Consider the following 19,172-nt stretch of genomic DNA (forward strand, 5'->3'; position numbering starts at 1 on the left):
AATTGGAAAAGAGACCTTCATTTTTATGGCAGAATGAATGGAGTCCTGCATCTGGGATGCAGAAAGGGTTATCTGTACTTGCAGGCAGAGAGATTTGTATAGGGACAAACAAATAAGAATAGTCATGGCAGAATCCAACTAAGTTTCTCTGAATCTTCCAACAAAACCTGGGGAGAGCATTTGAACTCCTTGCACACTGCTCAGAGAGCGATGGAGGAAAAAGACTAACAAAGTAGCTGACTCATGGGTGGTTTGTTTCTTAATTTTTAAGGTAAAGCTAGTAGACAATTGTTTTTGGCCTGGGACTTGCAAAATGCCTGTGATGGCCAGTCAAACTGGTAATACCTTCCAACAATCTTCAAAAAAGTAGACTTTTTTAAATACACACACACAAAAAAAATTCTTTCCTCCTCCTCACTTTTGCTATTTAAATACTAGTGGAAAAAAATGCTGAACTTCAGATTCCCAGAGACATCACTCCTCTGTCTAGGAGCAAGAAGCTCCACTGAGGAAATGGGCTGGAAAAAACTGCTTAGGGTTGGGGAGTGTACAGAACAGAGAGGATGGTGCAGCATATATGGAGGAGGCCGGGAATAGGCTATCTTCTACTGCATTTATAGCAACTCACAAATGTTACTGTGCTCTTAGTAGAACAACCTAGTAGCACCCTGCCCTGCTCCAGAGATTCTGTCAGTTCATTATTATAGAAGTTGTTAAGCATGTACTCAAGTGCTTTTTCCTATCATCAGTGGTGGCTGTCAAACCTTTGTCATATAGACAGCACGTATGTGACCAAGTAACTTTGATTTTGCAGTTGCTCCAACCACTCCAATATGTGAGGTACCCAGCTCTGCAATGACTGGAACAGTAGTGGAACTGAGCTGTAAAGAAACTGAAGGGTCTCCTCCATCCGAGTACCAGTGGTATAAAAACGGTGTTGCCTTGCTGGAAAAGACCGGAACAGGTGGTGCTAGAGCAGCAAATATAACGTACACTATGAATAAAAAGTCAGGCACTCTGGTAAGACTGTAATAACCAACTATTAAGAAGACTGATTTTAATGTTTAGTACAGTGGTGCACAGTGGTCTTAATCCAAGATGAATGTCATGCTGAAAACGTGCTGACACTATAAATTAGGTGAACTACTCCAAACAGTAATCACTTTTGAAAAATGTTAAAGTATAGGTTATATTAAAGGAAAAAAGTTAACAGGTATAATTATAAAAAAAAAACTTCAGAGAAACACTGGAATTGATCACTTCAATTTTCATGGCAATAATATTTGATAAATAGTGCAGTTCAGCATTTCTCCATTGGAATAATTCATGGAAAGTACAATTTCTGTAAAATTGTTTGTTCTAGAATGGGAATATACATATGAAATGGTTCATTTTTCATTAAATGAACAAAATTTTTGATTTCAATGATTCTAAAATTGGAACAGCTCAAGGAAAATGCATTTTATTGGAAAGTACTGATGCCCTGAAAAAGAAACACCTTTTAGTTGCCCTTCCTGCTAGTTGAAATGTCCAGGAGGGTCTTCTAGATGCATCAACAGCTGAAGGTAAAGACCAAGGGATGTGATTAGGGAAGTGAATTACGAAGTCAAACTGAGATCAGGATTTCTCACTTTCTTCCAGATTTTAGAAGAACCAACTGTTGACATTTCAATTTCTGTCCAACAGGAAAGTCTGAATTTCTGTTCCATTCTGATAACAGTTTTGGACTCTGTCTTAACAGCTATTTAACACAGTTACAAAGAATGACACTGGAGAGTATTTCTGTGAAGCTTCTAATGGGATTGGATTATCTCAGAAATGCTCAGTGAAGCGAATGCAAGTTGGTATGTCAAAGCCAAACAGTCTTGCAATAGAAATGATTATATTGCATGATGCAACTAGAAATCTAAGACTAGATTGAATTATCCTTTTACTATTCCTCCCCCAAAATGCCATGATCAGATATTCTTGTTAGGGGTACCTACTATGTAGTTGCTGTGACTACTTCAAGTATTTTTTTTAAGAACAAATAGAGCTCAATGTATTTTACAGAAAAGCAGTTGGTTGAGTATCTTGGAATTATCGCAATAGCCAGCCTTTAAGTTTCAAAACACTGAAACTCATATAATAGTAGTATCCATATAAAGTGCTTATTATTTCAGAATGCTTTTGTGGAAACTCTAGAGCATAATCTATCAGTCTGCTGGTTTTTTTTTTTCTTTTTTTTTCTTTATGAATAGCCTCCCTTTTGAGATGAATTCCTGTGAGGCCTTAGTATTACAAATCAGAAACACTTTTCTAACTTTAATTGAAAATAATGACTCATACCTTTCACAGGAAAGCTGAAAAGATTGTTGTATTAAAAAAAGAAAAAAAAAAAAGCTGCCGCTTTCTTGTCTACTTGCACTATGTAGATAAAGGGTAGTATTTGTTAGTTAATAAAGAATTTAGCAAAGGCTGGAGGGGTAGAATCCATAGTAACCTAAAATGTATGAGTCTTTCTGTTTTTTCTTTCTTAAAAAAAAATAGCTCTTGCACATTTGATTGGGAAGAAAATTGGCATAGAAATACTTGAAGCTTCTAAAAGATCCTAACCAAAACTGCTTTAATGGTTGCTGTCAAGGTATTCCATAAAACAATTGTCTGGTGCGTTCTTAAAATGTAGTTGAAAATTACTATTTGAAGGCTTTTAAGGCACTCCTGCTTGATATAAGCAAGTGTCAAGATATAAAAAGTAGCAAAGATAGAATTCCTCTATCGTGGAAACACTCACCCAGTCTCAAGTTGCTGTCAACCAGTGCACACAAATGGATAAGCTTTGAGGCAAACCCCCAACTGTGTAGTAATGTATGCTAAAGTTACTATTCAAATAAGTGATTGGTCAGATAACAAACCTGTGAAAATATTTCTGCTTATTGATGTTCTTCCAAAAATGGATGACTGCCTGAAGGTCTTGGGCATTATATCAGAAAATGGGCATGACTCACCACCTTTGAAATAGACAGACTTTTTCATTAGCACAATGTAGAATTTAATTTAGCTATCTGAACTAAAATATTTTGTGGCCTTAGTATGTTGAATTGTAAAAGCCTTGTTGTTTTAAAATAAAAAGCATTCAAGTTAACTCATCAGTGTGAAGAGTTCTTCAGGATTATGTCCTGACACTGTCATCAACTGTTTTGACTATTTCAGTCAAACTACCCTTACATGAAACTGCCTGTTCTAATAGACTTTAAATTTTAAAGATATCAAGATATGGCTCTTAGAGACATGTGACTTGAATAGCACTTATTTGGAAAGAGAAAACAAGTAGGTACATCTTGACCCCTTTTATTCTTTCTCTACTTTTGACACAGAGTAAGGATTTCAAATTAATGTGATAACAGAAACACTTTCAGATTGTTCATTGACATCTAATTGTTTGTAATATATTTATAGGACTTGGGCAAAAGTCTACCTATTAATACAAATAGTTCCTGTAGCAATTATGGGGAAAATCGAGCCAATGGAACTTTTGCAATTTATAAAATTGGATTTTCTTTTTATAATTACAGATGACCTTAATGTAAGTGGCATAATTGCTGCTGTAGTATTTGTGGCTCTGGTAATGGCACTATGTGGCCTTGGAGTATTTTACGCCCAAAAAAAGGGTTACTTTACAAGTAAGTAAAATAAATTTTATCTTTTTTGTGTCAAGAAAATGGCTGTATTTCTGCTAACTGTAACATGGCCTCCTTTTTATGAAGGCACTAAATCCATAGTACTAAAGCTAAAGAGTATGGCAGCTTTAGCTTTATTTTGCAGACACTTCTATTCTGCCTACTTACACTGCAAAAGGTACATTAAGAATGGTGATGTCTGTGCAGTTCCTTAAAGCTACCAAACAGCAATCTCGGTAAAGTACTGAGCAGAACCCTGGCTTCTAGGGCTTCTTTGTCCTAGTTTGAGAGGGGACTGCAAAGAAAGGCAACCTAAAAACAACCTGTACAAGTTCACTTGTATTGTAAAGGTTTGAACAGCTAACCCTTGTTCTGACTTCTGGCTCCCTCTTCTGGGTCGTGGTGAAAGTACACATGGAGGAAACCTGCTTTTAAGGATTACTGCAGTACATGGCTGACAAAGAGCAACTTTGCTACAGCATTTACACTGATGCCTGTAGAATTCAGCACAATAAATAAGAAGGGGAATGCCAAATGTCTCTGTTTTAGAAAATCTACTGCCTGGGAGTGACTAGCCAACAGAGTTGTTGTCAAAGTTCATGTTCACTCATAAGTTAAATTACTTTTGAAAGCCACCAAATCTGCTTTTCTGTTTAGTTCAGTATTATAAAGAAAAACTTGATTCAGCGACTCTTTCTATAAATTGAAGAGCTGAAGGAGCTGTGAGCAAATATTTCAAATAATGTTAAATCAGCTAAGGAAACTGTTCCTATGCTAACTTTTTTTTGTTTGTTTTTCAGAGGAAAGCTCTTCCCAGTAAGTATCCTGATGTTTAATACAAGTGCTGTGCCAGCCACTGTAAACTTCTGTTATGTTTCTGATTGATAGTTTAGTAACTTGATTCTTTGTTAAAGTCTTTCTTACATGATTCTTGTACAGGCTTCTTTCCTGAAATAAACCTGATCCTGCACACTGACAAGGTCTTTCATTAAAACCAGTGTGCTGGTCAGAGAATGAATTAAACATTATTACTAATAAATGTGTACTAATAAATCTTTTTAGACAGTTATGATTTACCCCCTAATTCAGCTACAGGCATGCAATTTTCTCCTTTCCAAAAGCAAATTGGACAAGAAATGTTGAAGGCCAAACTGAACTCTCCTCATATCTGTACCTGCAGATTATTTGGGGAACTATTTTCTAAAAATATGATTGGAAAGGAGTTTAAGGTCATTTGGTCTACTTCTTTGATATGGTTTTATATAAGGCACTTAAAATTCCAGGTAGATATTTCTCTCTCTACTAAGAATTCTTCTGGCTATTAAAGTATTCGCACCCAAGGCTAGACTTGTGTGCTTTGTTCAAGGCTGGCCTTGGTTGGGGCCGGAGAAGGTGTGTGTTGGGGGCGGCTTTTAAAAGCTTATATTATCACTTGCAGGTAATAGCAGGTAAAAAGGGGTAACAGATACAAATACCTCAAAATACTTTATTTCTTTCAGTGGTCAAACTAGACAGCATAACTGGAAGCCTTGAAACGACAAGCTAGGGAAGGTAACTTGGCAGCAGTTCATGAGACAATGACAGCTGTATAAAAAGCTTTCTGTGGAGTTACTATAAAATCTATATATATTGTAGGCTTCTCTTCTTAAAAAAAGTATTATTAGAAACCAAGACAAATACGTTCATAAATAAAGTTTTCAAAGGACTAAAACTAAAACTAGAAAAGTCACTATTTAACCTTCCTGTCCTGTTCTATCAACAGAAAGAAGTCCAACTATCAATCTACAAGTGAAAAGGCAAGTATCTTGCATTCAGTAGCGTGTGTTTAAAAAGTTTTGTTTGTTCAAAAATCCTTTGCAAAAACACCATAAACAAGAAAAAACTACCCACCCTGAAGTTTACATGTCATTCCACCAATACATGGAGATACCTTATCTATTTATGACTTCCTATTACTCAGTCTCAAGTGCCATACTACAGCATCTTGCTATATACTTTATGATTTGAGACTTTTCCTTACCACACTGACCAGATGTTCTACCTGCTTGTTCTGCACCTCCTTCCTTCTTGTATCTCCCTGTCCTATCGGCGTCTTCCATCTTCTTCCCCCATCATTCCACCAGGGCAACTAAAGGAAGAATTTGATTTCATCTCAGTAAATACTGTCTACATAGCCACACTGTACTTTTTTGCGAGAAAGACTTCTACTCTTGATTGTATTAACTAACCAAAGAAACCAACAGTGTGACAAACTCCAAGGCAGCAGTGAGAGAAGTTTAAGCCCTTGTTCCTGTAAGGTTTATATGGTTTTAAAAGGCTTGACTAAATACTGATGTTAGACTTGCTAATAACCTTTTTCCCTTCCTGGTTGGGAGAGCTCAAAGGATTTTAAGTAGGTCTGCATTGCTTCTGCTTTTCAAACTAGTTCAGAAAGAATGGAGCTCCAATTAAAGCTTCAGTTAGGAACAACTTAATTTGAATATCTATGGTTTAAGGCTACAGTACTAGTCTTAAAAGCTCTCTGAAAGTCAATCCAGCCATTAATTTACAAATTAGAACATAATATATAGCATAAGTTTATTTCCTCATCTAGTATGTGTACAAGAATATTACTAACTTAACTTTGCTCTGAATGGTATCACTTTACTGATCTTAATTAATTAGTGAAGTCCTTCACGTTAAATTCACAATTTAGTGAATGGTTCACTTCAAGCAATTGAAGCATTGAACAGTTTTCTGTTCCCTATTTAATAGGGTCCTACTTCTATTCTGTTTAAGAGTGAATTCTGCAGACTTCCCTCTCCAGAAAGAAAAATACATTAACTGATACAGACAATGCTTCGGGCACACATCCTCTTTTTAACCTGTATGCCTAGGTTTCCTCTGAAATGTACACTGAAAATTAATCTGCTTAAAGTCTTTGAACTATTACTTATATCACTTTGCTTACTTTATTTAGGATTTCAAGCATACCAAATCCTTTGTTATTTAGAAGACTTCAGCCTCTGTGAGGGACAGCAAATGACTACTTTTTATACAAAACATCAAAAGGATCTTTTGACTTCCATTCTGTAAAGTTTCCATGTATTACACGCTGAAAATAGAAACTGCTAATGTTTAGTCAACCTATTGTGTATTGGTTGTATTCCCCCCCCCTGTTTTTTAAAAAATTTTAACTTAAAGATAGAAATAAACAGACTATAAAAGTCAATTTGTGTGAAGACTTCATCTTGTTCATGTATACACCCAGCAATATAGGATTCATTTTTACAGCTTGGACCAGTCTTTCTGAATACATTCAGAGGTGACTTTATTAAAGAGTACTTCTTACTACTTATGCTTCCACCAACTGTCAAGGGCTGAAACTCTCCTGCAGTCCTGACTCCAGTTTTATTAGTGCCTTGACATTGCATTAAATATGTCAAAGCCATCCATCAGTGCGTAAGTACTTACGCAGATCTTAACTTGCTATCCTGACAGAACAAAGCTTCCTGAAATTGAGGCTCCAGCATTGTATTATTGTCTAATGTGAAATGCCTACAGCATATGCCTCTTCTGCAAGGAAGTACATGTCTCTTTCTGCAAATTGCATAGGTAATTTGAAGTACCAAAAAAAAAAAAAAAAAAAAAAAAAAAAAAGCCAGCAAAGCTAAGCTCTTTTTGGAGTGTTACAAATAAATAGTTCCTGAGAGTCTAAAGTGTTTGTGACAATAGTTCAGTTAGTGAAGTTTAAACTGCACAAACTTCAGGCTCCAGTTGTTTCTATAAAAATGTAAAACAACCCTGCTTGTGCTTACACTTTGGCTGTGCAGGTCTATGACTTCCATAAAGCTATGCCACAGATTCAGGGTTTGGCTTAATTCTGCAAAAGCTTTTTGGATATAACAAAATCAAGAAAATAAGTTATTTCAAATCTGTTCTAGGTATCTCATTATCGGTGTTATAATTTGTCTCTGTACTAAAATATAACTTAGTAAAAGAGTTTCTCAGTTAACTCTTTCAGTTACTGAATCATGTTGGCTATAATAATGACAAAAATCACCGTACACTTAAGAACTTATTCACACTTCTGAAATCAACCTGAAACACATTTATTGAGTTACAACAGATGTCATATTCAGCTCCTCCATGGAAGTACACTGCTGTTTGACAACCCGCAGCAATCACTTTGGAGTCTCTTCAAAGTTGGGCTCTAGACGTAAGACAAGGAAAGAGGAAAAAAAGCCACATTAGTTTCTTCTTGCTCCAGCCTCAAACATCAAAATTCATATGCTAATGAAAGGAAACTAAGAATTAAGTTGGTGAGCTAAAATGAGCTTTTGTGCACTCAATACAACTCAATTTCCTTATTTTGCTTGTGCCAAGATACGTTTGGGGAGGGACGAATTAAAGAAAAAAGCCCATTGAAAAGAAAACTTACATATAGCTCCTCAAAGCTGAAGAGGATCTACGTAATTCTGATAGGGTAAGACATGCACCTTAGTAACATTCTATCCAAACAACTTTTAGCAAAGGTGATTGTTCCAAATACTTTTTCGGGGGGGAGGGGAATGCAGTGGAGGAAGCTGAAGATCAACCAGAACATTACTGGACAAAATGATACCTTTTAACTTCCAACATAGATCTCACACAAGAATAAGTAACTTAGCTCTGCTTTTCTGTTAGTGTTTAACAGAACGGAAGGCACATTGGATGCACCCACGGGTACTGAGGGAGCTGGCGGATGTTGTTGCCAGGCCGCTCTCCATCATCTTTAAAAAGGTCCTGGAGAACTGGAGAGGTGCCTGAGGACTGGAAGAAAGCCAATGTCACTCCAGTCTTCAAGAAGGGCAAGAAGGAGGACCCAGGCAACTACAGGCCAGTCAGCCTCACCTCCATCCCTGGAAAGGTGATGGAACAACTCATTCTGGATGTCATCTCCAGACACACGGAGGATAAGAAGGTGATCAGGAGTGGTCAGCATGGATTCAAGGGGAAATCCTGCTTAACCAATCTGAAAGCCTTCTCTGATGGCATGACTGGCTGGGTAGATGAGGGCAGAGCAGTGGACGTTGTGTACCTTGACTTCAGCAAGGTTTTCGACACTGTCTCCCATAACATCCTCCTAGAGAAGCTCAGGAAGTGTGGGTTAGACGAGTGGACAGTGAGGTGGATTGAGAACTGGCTGAAAGGCAGAGCTCAGAGGGTCTTCATCAGTGATGAGGAGTTTAGTTGGAGGCCTGTGGCTAGTGGCATCCTCCAGGGCTCAGTACTGGGCCCCATCCTGTTCAACTTCTTCATCAATGACCTAGATAGAGGGGCAGAGTGCCTCCTCGGGAAGTTTGCTGATGATACCAAGCTGGGAGGAGTGGCTGACACACCTGAGGGCTGCGCTGCCATTCAGAGAGACCTGGACAGGCTGGAGAGCTGGGCAGAGAGGAACCTCCTGAGGTACAACAAGGGCAAGTGCAGAGTCCTGCACTTAGGGAAAAATAACTCTAGGCACCAGTACAAGGTGGGGGCTGACATTCTGGAGGGCAGCTCTGCAGAGAAGGACCTGGGAATGCTGGTGGATGACAAGCTGACCATGAGCCAGCAATGTGCCCTTGTGGCCAGGAAGGCTAATGGTCTCCTGGGGTGCATTAGGAAGAGTGTTGCCAGCAGGTGGAGGGAGGTGATCCTGCCCCTCTACTCAGCCCTGGGGAGGCCTCATCTCGAGAACTGTGTCCAGTTCTGGGCTCCCCAGGACAAGAGAGACATGGAGCTACTGGAGAGAGTCCAGCGTAGGGCTACGAAGATGATCCGAGGGCTGGAGCACCTGCCCTATGAGGAATGGCTGTGAGAGCTGGGCCTCTTCAGCCTGGGGAAGAGAAGCCTGAGGGAGGATCTTATCAATGTGTACAAGTACCTGAAGGGAGGGTGTCAAGGGGATGGGGACAAACTCTTTTCAGTTGTCTTGTGTGACAGGACAAGAGGCAACGGGCAGAAATTGAAGCACAGGAAGTTCCGCCTGAGCGTGAGGGTGAATTTCTTCCCTGTGAGAGTGACGGAGCCCTGGCACAGGTTGCCCAGAGAGGTTGTGGAGTCTCCTTTTCTGGAGATCTTCAAGGCCTGCCTGGATGCAACCCTGTCTAACATGCTGTAGGTGACCCTGCTTGAGCAGGGAGGTTGGACTAGATGATCTCCAGAGGTCCCTTCTAACCTTACTGATTCTATGATTCTATTGTTAACTCCGCTCAGCAAAAGAGCTTCCACTTTGAAAATACCCAAGAAATGATTTCTTTGTGTCAAGGGTACAAAATATAAAGGGGTTAGTGCTCTTTATAGCTGTATATATGTAAATAAGCAAGAGGGGGAAAAAGAGAACTACAGAAGTTAGCCTGCCCTTAAATAACTAGTTTTGCCTTATCTCATAAGGCGGACAGAGTTAGTGCAGTCCTCCGCATTCTGTATAAACACGTCAGAACAAACATGTCACAATTAATCTGGATAATACCAAAACATGCAAACTTAGAGCAGTTAAACAAAAATCACCTCCAAATAATTGGAGAAAAATCATTTTCACATAAATTAGTCACAAGTAATCATGAACAGGAGAAAGTTCTCTATTCATGTACTAATCACTGACTTTCTGGATAAGCTTACAGAATTTTACAAATTACACTTTGCAGACAACTGATTTTGAGATGACAGTCTGCTGACCTCTCCTGGGGAATAGAAAAAAAAATACAACAGGAAAGCCTCTGGGGCTATTTCTTCAGGGTCTGTGAAGAATAATTAAAGACAGTCTACTCTGCAAGTTTGATTAAGCATCAAAGTCTACACCTTTACTAGAAATAGCAAACTGAGAAAGACTATCAGAAGTAGACTATGTAAAAGCAAGGATATTCGCTGAGGGCATCTTACTTGAGAATAACAGTCCATATAAAAAACAAATAGGAATTAACTAAAAAGCCTCACTAATGAACATGTATGTCCTTACTTGTAAGTAGAAGTTAAGACTGCTTACTCACCCTCGAATTTAAATTCTGGAAATTTGGTTAGATCTCCTTCACCATACATTCGCTGAAGTCTGGCAAGTGATTCATTCATGTCTTTCTGAAACTCAGGGCCTACATCAACAGGCCCCCCAGCTTGTCTGAGAAGTAAAAAGTTCCGATTAATGGTTCTGTTCTAAAACGTCACATGGAAGTTTTACACTGTCATCTCCACTTAAGCATTAAAAATCATTTCCAAAACCCACTAAAGCAAACAATTAAAATTATTTCCAGGAGTCAAAATATGGTATGGTGTAAGGCCTACTTACCACACAGATTAACAAGGTTCTCAGGGGAAGTATAGGCTTTCTGCTACGGCTAATGAAAATCTAAGCCGCAGTGGCAGCTCTTTGAAACGTAAGAGCACTGAGTAGACAGGCTTGGAAGAGTTTTCATTTAATTTGTTCCAGGTGCAATCTTGCATAATGTTGTGATTTGGACCTCTGCTATTTCTGACTAACTTTATTCTTGCAAAGAAAACATGATTTAAATACTAAACAAACAAACAAAAGGGACATGGTACCTTGCATTCAGATAGATTCAGACACGAATTTCTTAGAATACAAACATAAAACACTAACTCTATAGATTAGTCATACTCTGCAATACCAACACTGTTATCCCTTATGGTTAGCAAAACCACACAAAACAGGCTTCCACTGAACAGGCTGTTTTGATGGTGTGGAAATCCATTTTTTCTTCCAGCATTGCTGAGAAGGAAGTAAGCCACTTTTAAGACAGAAATTAAACAATCTACATCATGTATCACATTCTGCTTCAAAAGTCTGAGCATTATACAGAAGGACTATAATCTTAGTTTCCTATTAAATAGCTCATTACAAGAGCTCAAGATTCCATATGGATGAAGCAGCTTAATAACTTTAGATTTTTAATAAACCAGCCTCCCAATTCCATTAATTCTCACTTGCTCTTGGACATCATTTCCATGAAACTTCTGAAAATCTGACTAAAGAATATCTGTTTTCCCCAGACTAAAAAATAGATTTTCTTTAATTTGCAGAGCACATACAAGGGTAAGAATAAAGATGCTGATGTTTCCACACTGTGCAAAAAACTTCACAGAGTACCTTAGCTCTCCAAGAAGAGCAACTGCATCAACTTTATTTTATATCATTTTTTTAAGGGAAAAGAACTGTACCTTTTCTATCAGGTAGCAAGAGTGAGTATTCTCACTGTGACACTTTAAGTGCTACAAGAAAGCAAGACTTCTGTTTCACAAAAGACTTCAGCCTAAAAATCTATTTAAGAGCAGAATCAGACCTCAGTTGTTTTTTTTTTTTTTTTTTTTTTTCCTCTGAGCAAGTTAGAAACCTGTTTCAGAATGGTCGACGCACTAATTAATATGGCAACTTCTTCTAAACAAGAGAAGAATCTGCCTCTTAAACAATGCTTTTTCAATACTGCCACAGCTACCTTCTCCCTCAATGCATTCTTACATCAATATACACCACCACCAAGAGAAGAAATATCACCACATATCAGTCAGCTTTTGAGTGAGTTCAGGTTTCCTTTAAGGGTGCAAAAGCTAGATTCAGATCCTTGCTCCAAATTTTGCTTTAAACCTGGAAGAATGTCCTGCTTTAACTATCATTTTATCCAGGAAGTCTGCTAGTGAAAGCTGCAGCAGAGTATTATGTTGCTACAAAAGGACAAATAATTGTTCTAACCTTCACCCATTTTTAAAAGCTAAAATATTTAGTTGAAACACTTCTACCCAGCTTTATGTGGGCACTTACAGAGAAGTTGTTCACGTGAAATCAGGCTCAAGAGACTGTTCTTTCCAGTTTCTCTCTGTTGTCGGTACAGAGAGAAATACTCTCTCTAGTTTATCAGTGTGGTATTCAAAACAGTTAAATGCCTTCTTAAAAGAACTTGTGTCTTCTCCCTTAGTGACCCCAGCAGTTAATGGTAACTTCCCTACTGATGCAGGAGCATATCTTAGAGTATTTAGAGACAACGCTACAAGGCTAACATATTTTGACGTTTAGCAAAACCAACATTTCTTTCCAGTTTACCATTCGCTTTAAAACAATTTTATTTCCTTACTTGCTCTTTGTGTTGTATTCTCTGATCTTGTCTAAGAAGAGTTTCTGAACTGGATCAAGCTCTTTTGCCTTATTAAAGATGACAGCAGAGAGGCCAATATTCCTACGCAGGTGTACGGAAACAGCGGTGCGAAAAATGGAAGAAAGCCGCAGTATCTGTTGCAGAATCATGATGAATACACTGAGAAAGAGAGAAATAAAAAGAGTAAAGGAGAAACAATTAGATCTCTCTCCAGCATAAGAAAACAGAGAAAAGCACTTCCAGAAATAACTTTGAAAGCAAAAGTCATATTTAAACTAGCATGCAGTAGCAGCAAACACTCAAGCAGCCCCAGCTACAGAGCACGCAGTTACATAGCCCACGCCATCGCACGCGGCGACGGGCTCTGCAGCACCACCGAAGAGAAACGGGGGGCTCTGTTTAATAATAACGATAACAATAATAATAATGCTAATGTTCCATTTAATAATAATGGAACTGCCACAAGCACCATCTCCCGGCAGCGCCTCCCTAAGGGGGCGCCGCGCTGGGCAGCGCCACCCCGGCCCGGCCCGGCCCGGCCCGGCCCACCCCGAGGCCGGCCCGCTGGCGGAGGCCGGAGGGTCCTGCTCCTTCCCCGGAGGCCTTGGCTCCTCGGCCTCCAGCCGACCCGCTGGCGGCCCGGGACAGCAGAGGCGGCCTAGAGCGCCGAGGGCCGAAGCGGGACCGCGGTCACCTTGGCCGCGCCGCCGCCGCCTCACGCCGGCCCCGCCCAGCGCCCCCCCTCCCCTCCGCGCGCTAGGCACGCCGGGAAGCCACCGCCGCCGTTCCCCGCGCGCAAAGCACCCTGGGGCCGCGCGCGCCCCGCTGCCGCCGCCGCCGTTGCCGCCGCTCCGCGCTGCTGCCGCTCACGGCGCCGCCTCGGCGGCGCGGCCCCACTCACCTTGGCACTAGGACACGCGTCTCGATAGCAACCGCCGCCCTCCTGTCGCCACCGGAAGTAGGCGAAACGCTTCCGGGTGAGGGGGAAACGGCTCGGCGTGAAGGGCGCTGGCGGGGGGGAGGGGGGCGCGCGCGCGCGGGGGCCGCCGGGAGCTGTAGTCCCCGCACCTGTGCGCGGGGGGAGCCGTCTCGCGCGCTCCCCGCCCTGCCCGCGCTAGGCCTCGCCGCCCAGGCCCGAGAGGGCGCCGGCCGCGGCAAGGGGCGGCGGCGGCGGCAGCACCCGGCGGAGCTGCGCGAGCAGCGGGCGCGGCGGGCGGCCGCTCCGCTGGGGCTGGCGCGGCGCGGCGGACGGCGGCGGCAGCAGCAGCAGCGGCGGGTGAGCGCGGCGCGGCCTGGCGGCGCGGCCCGTGTTTTGTTTCCGTTTCTCCGCGGCGCCGCGCGTCTCATTTCCGTTTCGGGTTCAAACAACGACGAGGCGCCGCGGGAAGGAGGGGGGAAGCGGGCGGGGTGGCGGAGGGGGAACCGGGGCCCGCCGGCGGGCGGGAGCGGCCTCGCCGGGTCGCCGCCGGCCCGGCGCATGGCGGCGGCCTCTGCCGCGGGGGACTGCGGCCTGGGGGTCCTGCTCCTTCCCCGGAGGCCTTGGCTCCTCCGGGCCCGGGCGCCGCAGCCTCGCCGGCCGGCGGTCCTGCGGCTCCCCGTCGCCGCCTCGGCGGTCACGGGCTGCCGAAGACCCGGGGGGGCGGAATTCCTCTGGCCGCAGCCGGCGCTATCCCGCTGGGGTAACGGCCAGGCGCGGGCTCGGCAGCCCGGGCTCGGCGCGAGCCTCGGGCAGCGGCTCGAGGACAGGTGTCCTCACGCTGAGCTCCTTCAGAAAAAACAAACAAACAAACAAACAAAAGCCATCAGGTAACGCTTCTGGCCGAAAGCTTAAGGGGATATTGGTGCTTTTGCGTAGTTCGCTTCTGGTATTTGTCCGGGGCTGTGCTGCACGACTACTTTCCCCAGTTTGGATTTGCTTTCTGACTTCGGGTGCTTGATAAGGAAGAAAAACTATTAGAGACCTGGCATGGCTCCACCCCTTCTCGCGGTCCAGTGGCCTCTAATCCTACTCCACTGCTGATTTCCGAAAGTGAAATCTGAAAGGATAAGTTGTCTGCTTTGTTACAGAATAGTTTATATTGGTAATTATCCGATGGAGTAATAATGTGAATGGGTAGTACCAAGTGCTCCACATGCAACTGAATGCCTGTTACAGTGAGAGCTTCCTAAATTAGCACAAATATCTCCAATGGTTGTGGTTTTTAAACATTATTACTTGATAATGCATGTGAGCTCTGGTAATTGCCCCAACTTCACAATAACCTGATAGAATAACAAATACTAATTCTACTAGTAGAGATTGTGCTTCTCTCACAGTGCCCTGGCCTATTTCTTTGTGTCCTAAGGAAGAAAATGTAGGCTTTAACAGAATAATTAAACTTGAGGGTTAGCAGGAAGAGAAGAAGCTCCAAAGATAGTGGAGTAGCAGTAGGCTGTCATGCAGAGGGAGAAAAGGCCTTGAAAATGAGCACCTTCTCTTGCATTAGCAGAGAGGTCTGTGTCTGGCTTTATCTCATGGTTAGAATCTGTCTTGGATAACATGGAAGTCTCAGGGCTTTATATACTGAAAAAAAAAAACAGAAATGGAAATCGGCAAGCTGTAATGTGCACAATTCAAGCACAGTTCTGTATGTTCCTCGAGGCAAATGCTGCTGTTGTGGTATTACTACTTTGTAACACTCCTAACAGGCTACATGAGCCCTCTCATTTGCCAGTCTTCAGAGAAATCTCCAGGAAGCTTAATAATGACAATATATGTCTTCAGTACTCTGAAGAAGAAAGTGAATGGCAGCATGTTTTGCAATTATTTATTTATTTGGCTAGTTTTAGGCAGCTGCTGTTCTTGGTCTAGCCAGGCATCTTGTGGAGAGTTTGAGAGCTGACACTTGAGGTGATATTCTGACTGTTTGTTTAGTAACTCCTGGTGAGTTCATCTGCATGCATTTGTCTAGTCCCATTTGAGCCTGCATACACTTTCTGTGTCTGCACCATCATGTAGCAACAAGTTTCATTAGATTTTGTGTGACACATTAATTTCTATTTTAAGCTTATTGTCTGGTCATGTTATCAGGAGTCTTTCTATTCAAGTGTAAGATAGAGTAGCTAATCTTTCCTATTATTTTTCTCCAAACTGTTAATGACTGTGCGTTTTTATAATATGATTCTTCTTTCCACCCTGTCATCTCTCTTGCTCTTGCTGTGTGGAACCATCTTTTTCCTTTCTCTGTGTGCTGTCTGTGCCTGTGCTGCCTGCCTTTTCAGGCAGGGTAACCAGAGTAATAGTACAGCCACGTAAGATGCAAGCACATTGTGTGTTTGTATGCTACTACATTAAAGTATGCTTTCTTGTGTTTCTGTACGTTGCCTAACAATTCATCTGTTAAAAAGACAAACCACTTTTTAATAAAAAAAAATGAACAGTTACTAATTCAGATGTCCATTTAGAGTCTATTTAGAGTCTAGTCCACAGGGGACTCCAGTGTCTTACCTAGTTCTGTGCACTTGCAATCAGTTTATTCTTACAATTTTTATTCACTGTGCATTGCTTTGCATTTACTGTTACTAAATTTCTTCTACCATAAGTCACTGAATATCATGATTTCTTTCTGCAACTCTTCATTTTTTTCAATAGTCTTGTATCATCAGTGAATTCTGTCACTGTGCACATCCTTTTCTGTAGTGACTTATGAATGGGCCAAGGAGCAGAAATTTAGCCCAGCCCTTATAAGTGTTGTTTAATTTTATAAGCAGCATCTTCCAGCCTTTCTAGGAGGGTGATATGTACCTGAATGTAAACAGCAAAATTGAAACATTTTCAAAGAGCTTTTTAAAGTTATTTGAAACCAGCCATTAAAAGTTGTAGCCAACTCATTCCAAAGGTATCTGATAAATATGGATACCTCCAAGTATAAAAGGCTTTGGGCTATGTATTTATTTCCACTTATAGTTCTGAATTTCCATTCATTTGAGTAACAGGTATTGTCATCTGTTTTGTGAAGTCTGTATTAGTTTTTCATATTTTTAAGGTGGATTTTTGTAGTTAAAATGTCCAATTATTTGATTAAGTAACGTTTGATAGGACACAAGCATCATCTGATTTTATTTGTCTGTAACTTTATTTTAAAAAATTTTTTCTGTTCGTAGCTCTGTTCTTAAGACGTTTTAGCCATGACTAAGAGAGATGCAGAGGAGCTGATAGAAATAGAAATTGATGGAACGGAGAAACAAGAATGCACTGAAGAAAGGTATGTACTGTCTTTGCTTTCTAGATTGTTGTATTGTAACTATTTTTTTTTCTTTCTTTCTTTAATTGGTTTCAGATTTACAGCTGCACATACTAAATTCAGTTATTAAGATTTCTTACTTAGTTATTTTGTAGTGCTTCAGAGTTAGCCAGTATTAAGAAATAAGTAAAAGTGTTTTCTAGCTAGGCAAAAAATAACAAGCGGAAGTAAATGGGTCAGTATGATCTTCACACTCCTGCTGTTGATTTTATTTGGCAAGAAAGCCGAAAAAATGTGGAAGCAACATTCTGTTTTGTGTGTGCTCTCTTCCATTCTTATGTTCGTTATCTAATAAAATGGTGGTTGTCTTGAAGTAGGAATTAAGCCACTATAGGAAAGCAATATAGGGCATTGCCTTCATTTTAATTGCTTGAATTTCAAACCGCTTTATCTCTTGTTGCATACTTCATAGTTTTCTTTCCTCTAACTTTAATGTCTGTCGGAATGTGTCTACAAGTACTTGCTGTGAACCTAACAGCTCCAGTATATCCTTCTGGTAGTGAAACAAACTTCTCAGTTTCTCCAGTCATTGCTTTATTCTTACTCAAGGTCATTTTTTTCAGTACAGTAGAAATGATATTCTCTCTATATTAGATATTATCAGGTCCACTGAAACTATAGATACCAAAGACTGATGTTCTTTGCCTTATCTACCTCAACCTAACTTTTCATCATAATGCTTCCTTCCCAATTCTCACGCTATTCTTGAAAGCTCAGAGAGGCAGTTAATGCATTGGGAAGAGATAGCTGAGGCTGTAGATGACCTACTCTTTAAGAACTTGTTTTGGAAAACTGACTCTGAACCATTTATTAGTTTCTGCTTGTCCTGAGCTCCTTATGTTTTTAGTTCTTATAAACTGACTCTATCCATGTACTTTCTGATTTCCATCTGCGTACATTGAAAGAAGCCAACTCTCATGATTGTTGTTGGGATACGAGTCCCATAAAATCAAGATTTTTTGAATGCCTGTGCCAATAATCTAGTCATTTTAATGCGTGACGGCAATAGCTTGTTGCTATTTTTTTTCGGCAAGGTTACAAGTTTTTGTAGTTTCTTCTGGTTGCCATTTGTATGCGTAAGTGTATGCTGACTGTTTAGAGGATGTAGATGACTATTCTGCATGACAAGAGGTCTTTTACTCCCTCTTTGCCTACCTTCCCTTCCGCTGCCTACCCGGCAGTCGTCATTCATCGGTCAGTCACTAATTTAGTAAGTCATTAGTTTCTTTACTTCAAAATCTACCCCCCTCACTTGCATCAAGGCTGGGGTGGGTTTACCATTTGCCTGCTGCTCTGTATGCTATGGTTTTAACAGTTATTCTGTATTTATACCTGAATGTGATTTCTCCTGAAGCCCATTTATTCTTCATCAAAATTAATGAACTCCTTGCTGACAAGAATTTTAAATTCTGAAGTAAAGACATGGACTGAGCAGTTTAAGCCTTTTCTTCCAGCACAGATACAAATGACCTGCATTTTGACTGTACTTCTCCATTGTTCCAGTCTCTCTCAACTGTTAGATTTTTCTCTTTGATCTTTCTTGGGCCAACCTTCACTGTTTGTTCCTTCTCTTTTTATTCAGGTCTTAATTTATCCCATTGCCTTCTCAAGAGGTTCTGCTTTCAACACTGTCTTCCACACCTCCACAACTCTTTCCAACTGTCACAGAAACTTCCTATTCTAATGTTCTACCCCTTTTCTCTGTAAAATCTCCTATTTTTAATAGGAAAGGAAAGTTACCACACAAAGTGCATTTCTTCCTTCACTGAGGATTTCACTAGTGCCAGCAGTGCCTAGATTTATTTAATCATTTAATGTAGAATATTATATGGTACTTAAAGACTTTTAAAAGCCTAACTAGAGACATCAGTCCTAAAACCTCAAATTTTTGGATTAATCTGGTATATACCTAGTGATTATCTGTACTGTTGGTGATCTCTCTGGCTACCTTATTGCAGCCTCAGAAATTGATCTTAAAAACAAGCTGCAGAGCTGAGTAATGATTATTCCACAGTGTTTGACCTAACTGCAGAGACTTGGGTAGGGAAGGAAGAGAACTGTGTATCCAAGATGTGTATCCAGTGTGCTACTGTGCAGATATGTTTACCTCAGAGAATCTTTTTTCA

General features: G+C 41.0%; 3 protein-coding genes across 10 annotated transcripts in view; 2 read left to right on the forward strand and 1 right to left on the reverse strand.

The window, feature by feature from the left end:
• Nucleotides 1-6,870, forward strand: part of JAM2 (junctional adhesion molecule 2) — a 33,463-nt gene extending 26,593 nt beyond the window's left edge. For both annotated transcript variants that reach the window (XM_062597983.1, XM_062597991.1), the window contains exons 5-10: nt 815-1,020; nt 1,742-1,844; nt 3,555-3,662; nt 4,460-4,475; nt 5,422-5,455; nt 6,619-6,870. In XM_062597983.1, the coding sequence (XP_062453967.1) occupies nt 815-1,020; nt 1,742-1,844; nt 3,555-3,662; nt 4,460-4,475; nt 5,422-5,455; nt 6,619-6,651 (500 nt within the window). In that variant the 3' untranslated portion in view covers nt 6,652-6,870. The remainder of the gene's footprint in view (nt 1-814; nt 1,021-1,741; nt 1,845-3,554; nt 3,663-4,459; nt 4,476-5,421; nt 5,456-6,618) is intronic.
• An 856-nt stretch (nt 6,871-7,726) lies between these two features.
• On the reverse strand, nt 7,727-13,760 carry ATP5PF (ATP synthase peripheral stalk subunit F6). Of its 3 annotated transcripts, none has more exons than XM_062598012.1 (4): nt 13,665-13,760; nt 12,743-12,922; nt 10,652-10,776; nt 7,727-7,851 (listed from the first exon to the last, which is right to left on the reverse strand). In XM_062598012.1, the coding sequence occupies exons 2-4, from the start codon at nt 12,910-12,912 to the stop codon at nt 7,823-7,825; spliced, it is 324 nt and encodes a 107-aa protein (XP_062453996.1). In that variant the 5' UTR covers nt 12,913-12,922; nt 13,665-13,760; the 3' UTR covers nt 7,727-7,822. The 3 variants fall into 3 exon arrangements, with proteins under 3 accessions (XP_062453996.1, XP_062454006.1, XP_062453987.1); XM_062598022.1 differs by lacking the exon at nt 13,665-13,760 and adding an exon at nt 13,458-13,518; XM_062598003.1 differs by lacking the exon at nt 13,665-13,760 and adding an exon at nt 13,313-13,451.
• GABPA (GA binding protein transcription factor subunit alpha) overlaps nt 13,636-19,172 on the forward strand; it is a 33,382-nt gene continuing 27,845 nt past the window's right edge. Inside the window, exons 1-2 of one of the 5 annotated variants that reach the window (XM_062597954.1) lie at nt 13,636-13,740; nt 16,907-17,007. In XM_062597954.1, coding sequence (XP_062453938.1) covers nt 16,931-17,007 — 77 coding nt within the window. In that variant the 5' untranslated portion in view covers nt 13,636-13,740; nt 16,907-16,930. Of the gene's footprint in view, nt 13,741-13,975; nt 14,040-14,301; nt 14,570-14,824; nt 14,845-16,906; nt 17,008-19,172 lie in introns of those variants that run through there. The other 4 variants (XM_062597946.1, XM_062597971.1, XM_062597939.1 and 1 more) reach the window with 4 other exon arrangements.

The sequence above is a fragment of the Rhea pennata genome, chromosome 1 (genome assembly GCF_028389875.1).
Source record: "Rhea pennata isolate bPtePen1 chromosome 1, bPtePen1.pri, whole genome shotgun sequence".
NCBI lineage: Eukaryota > Metazoa > Chordata > Aves > Rheiformes > Rheidae > Rhea > Rhea pennata.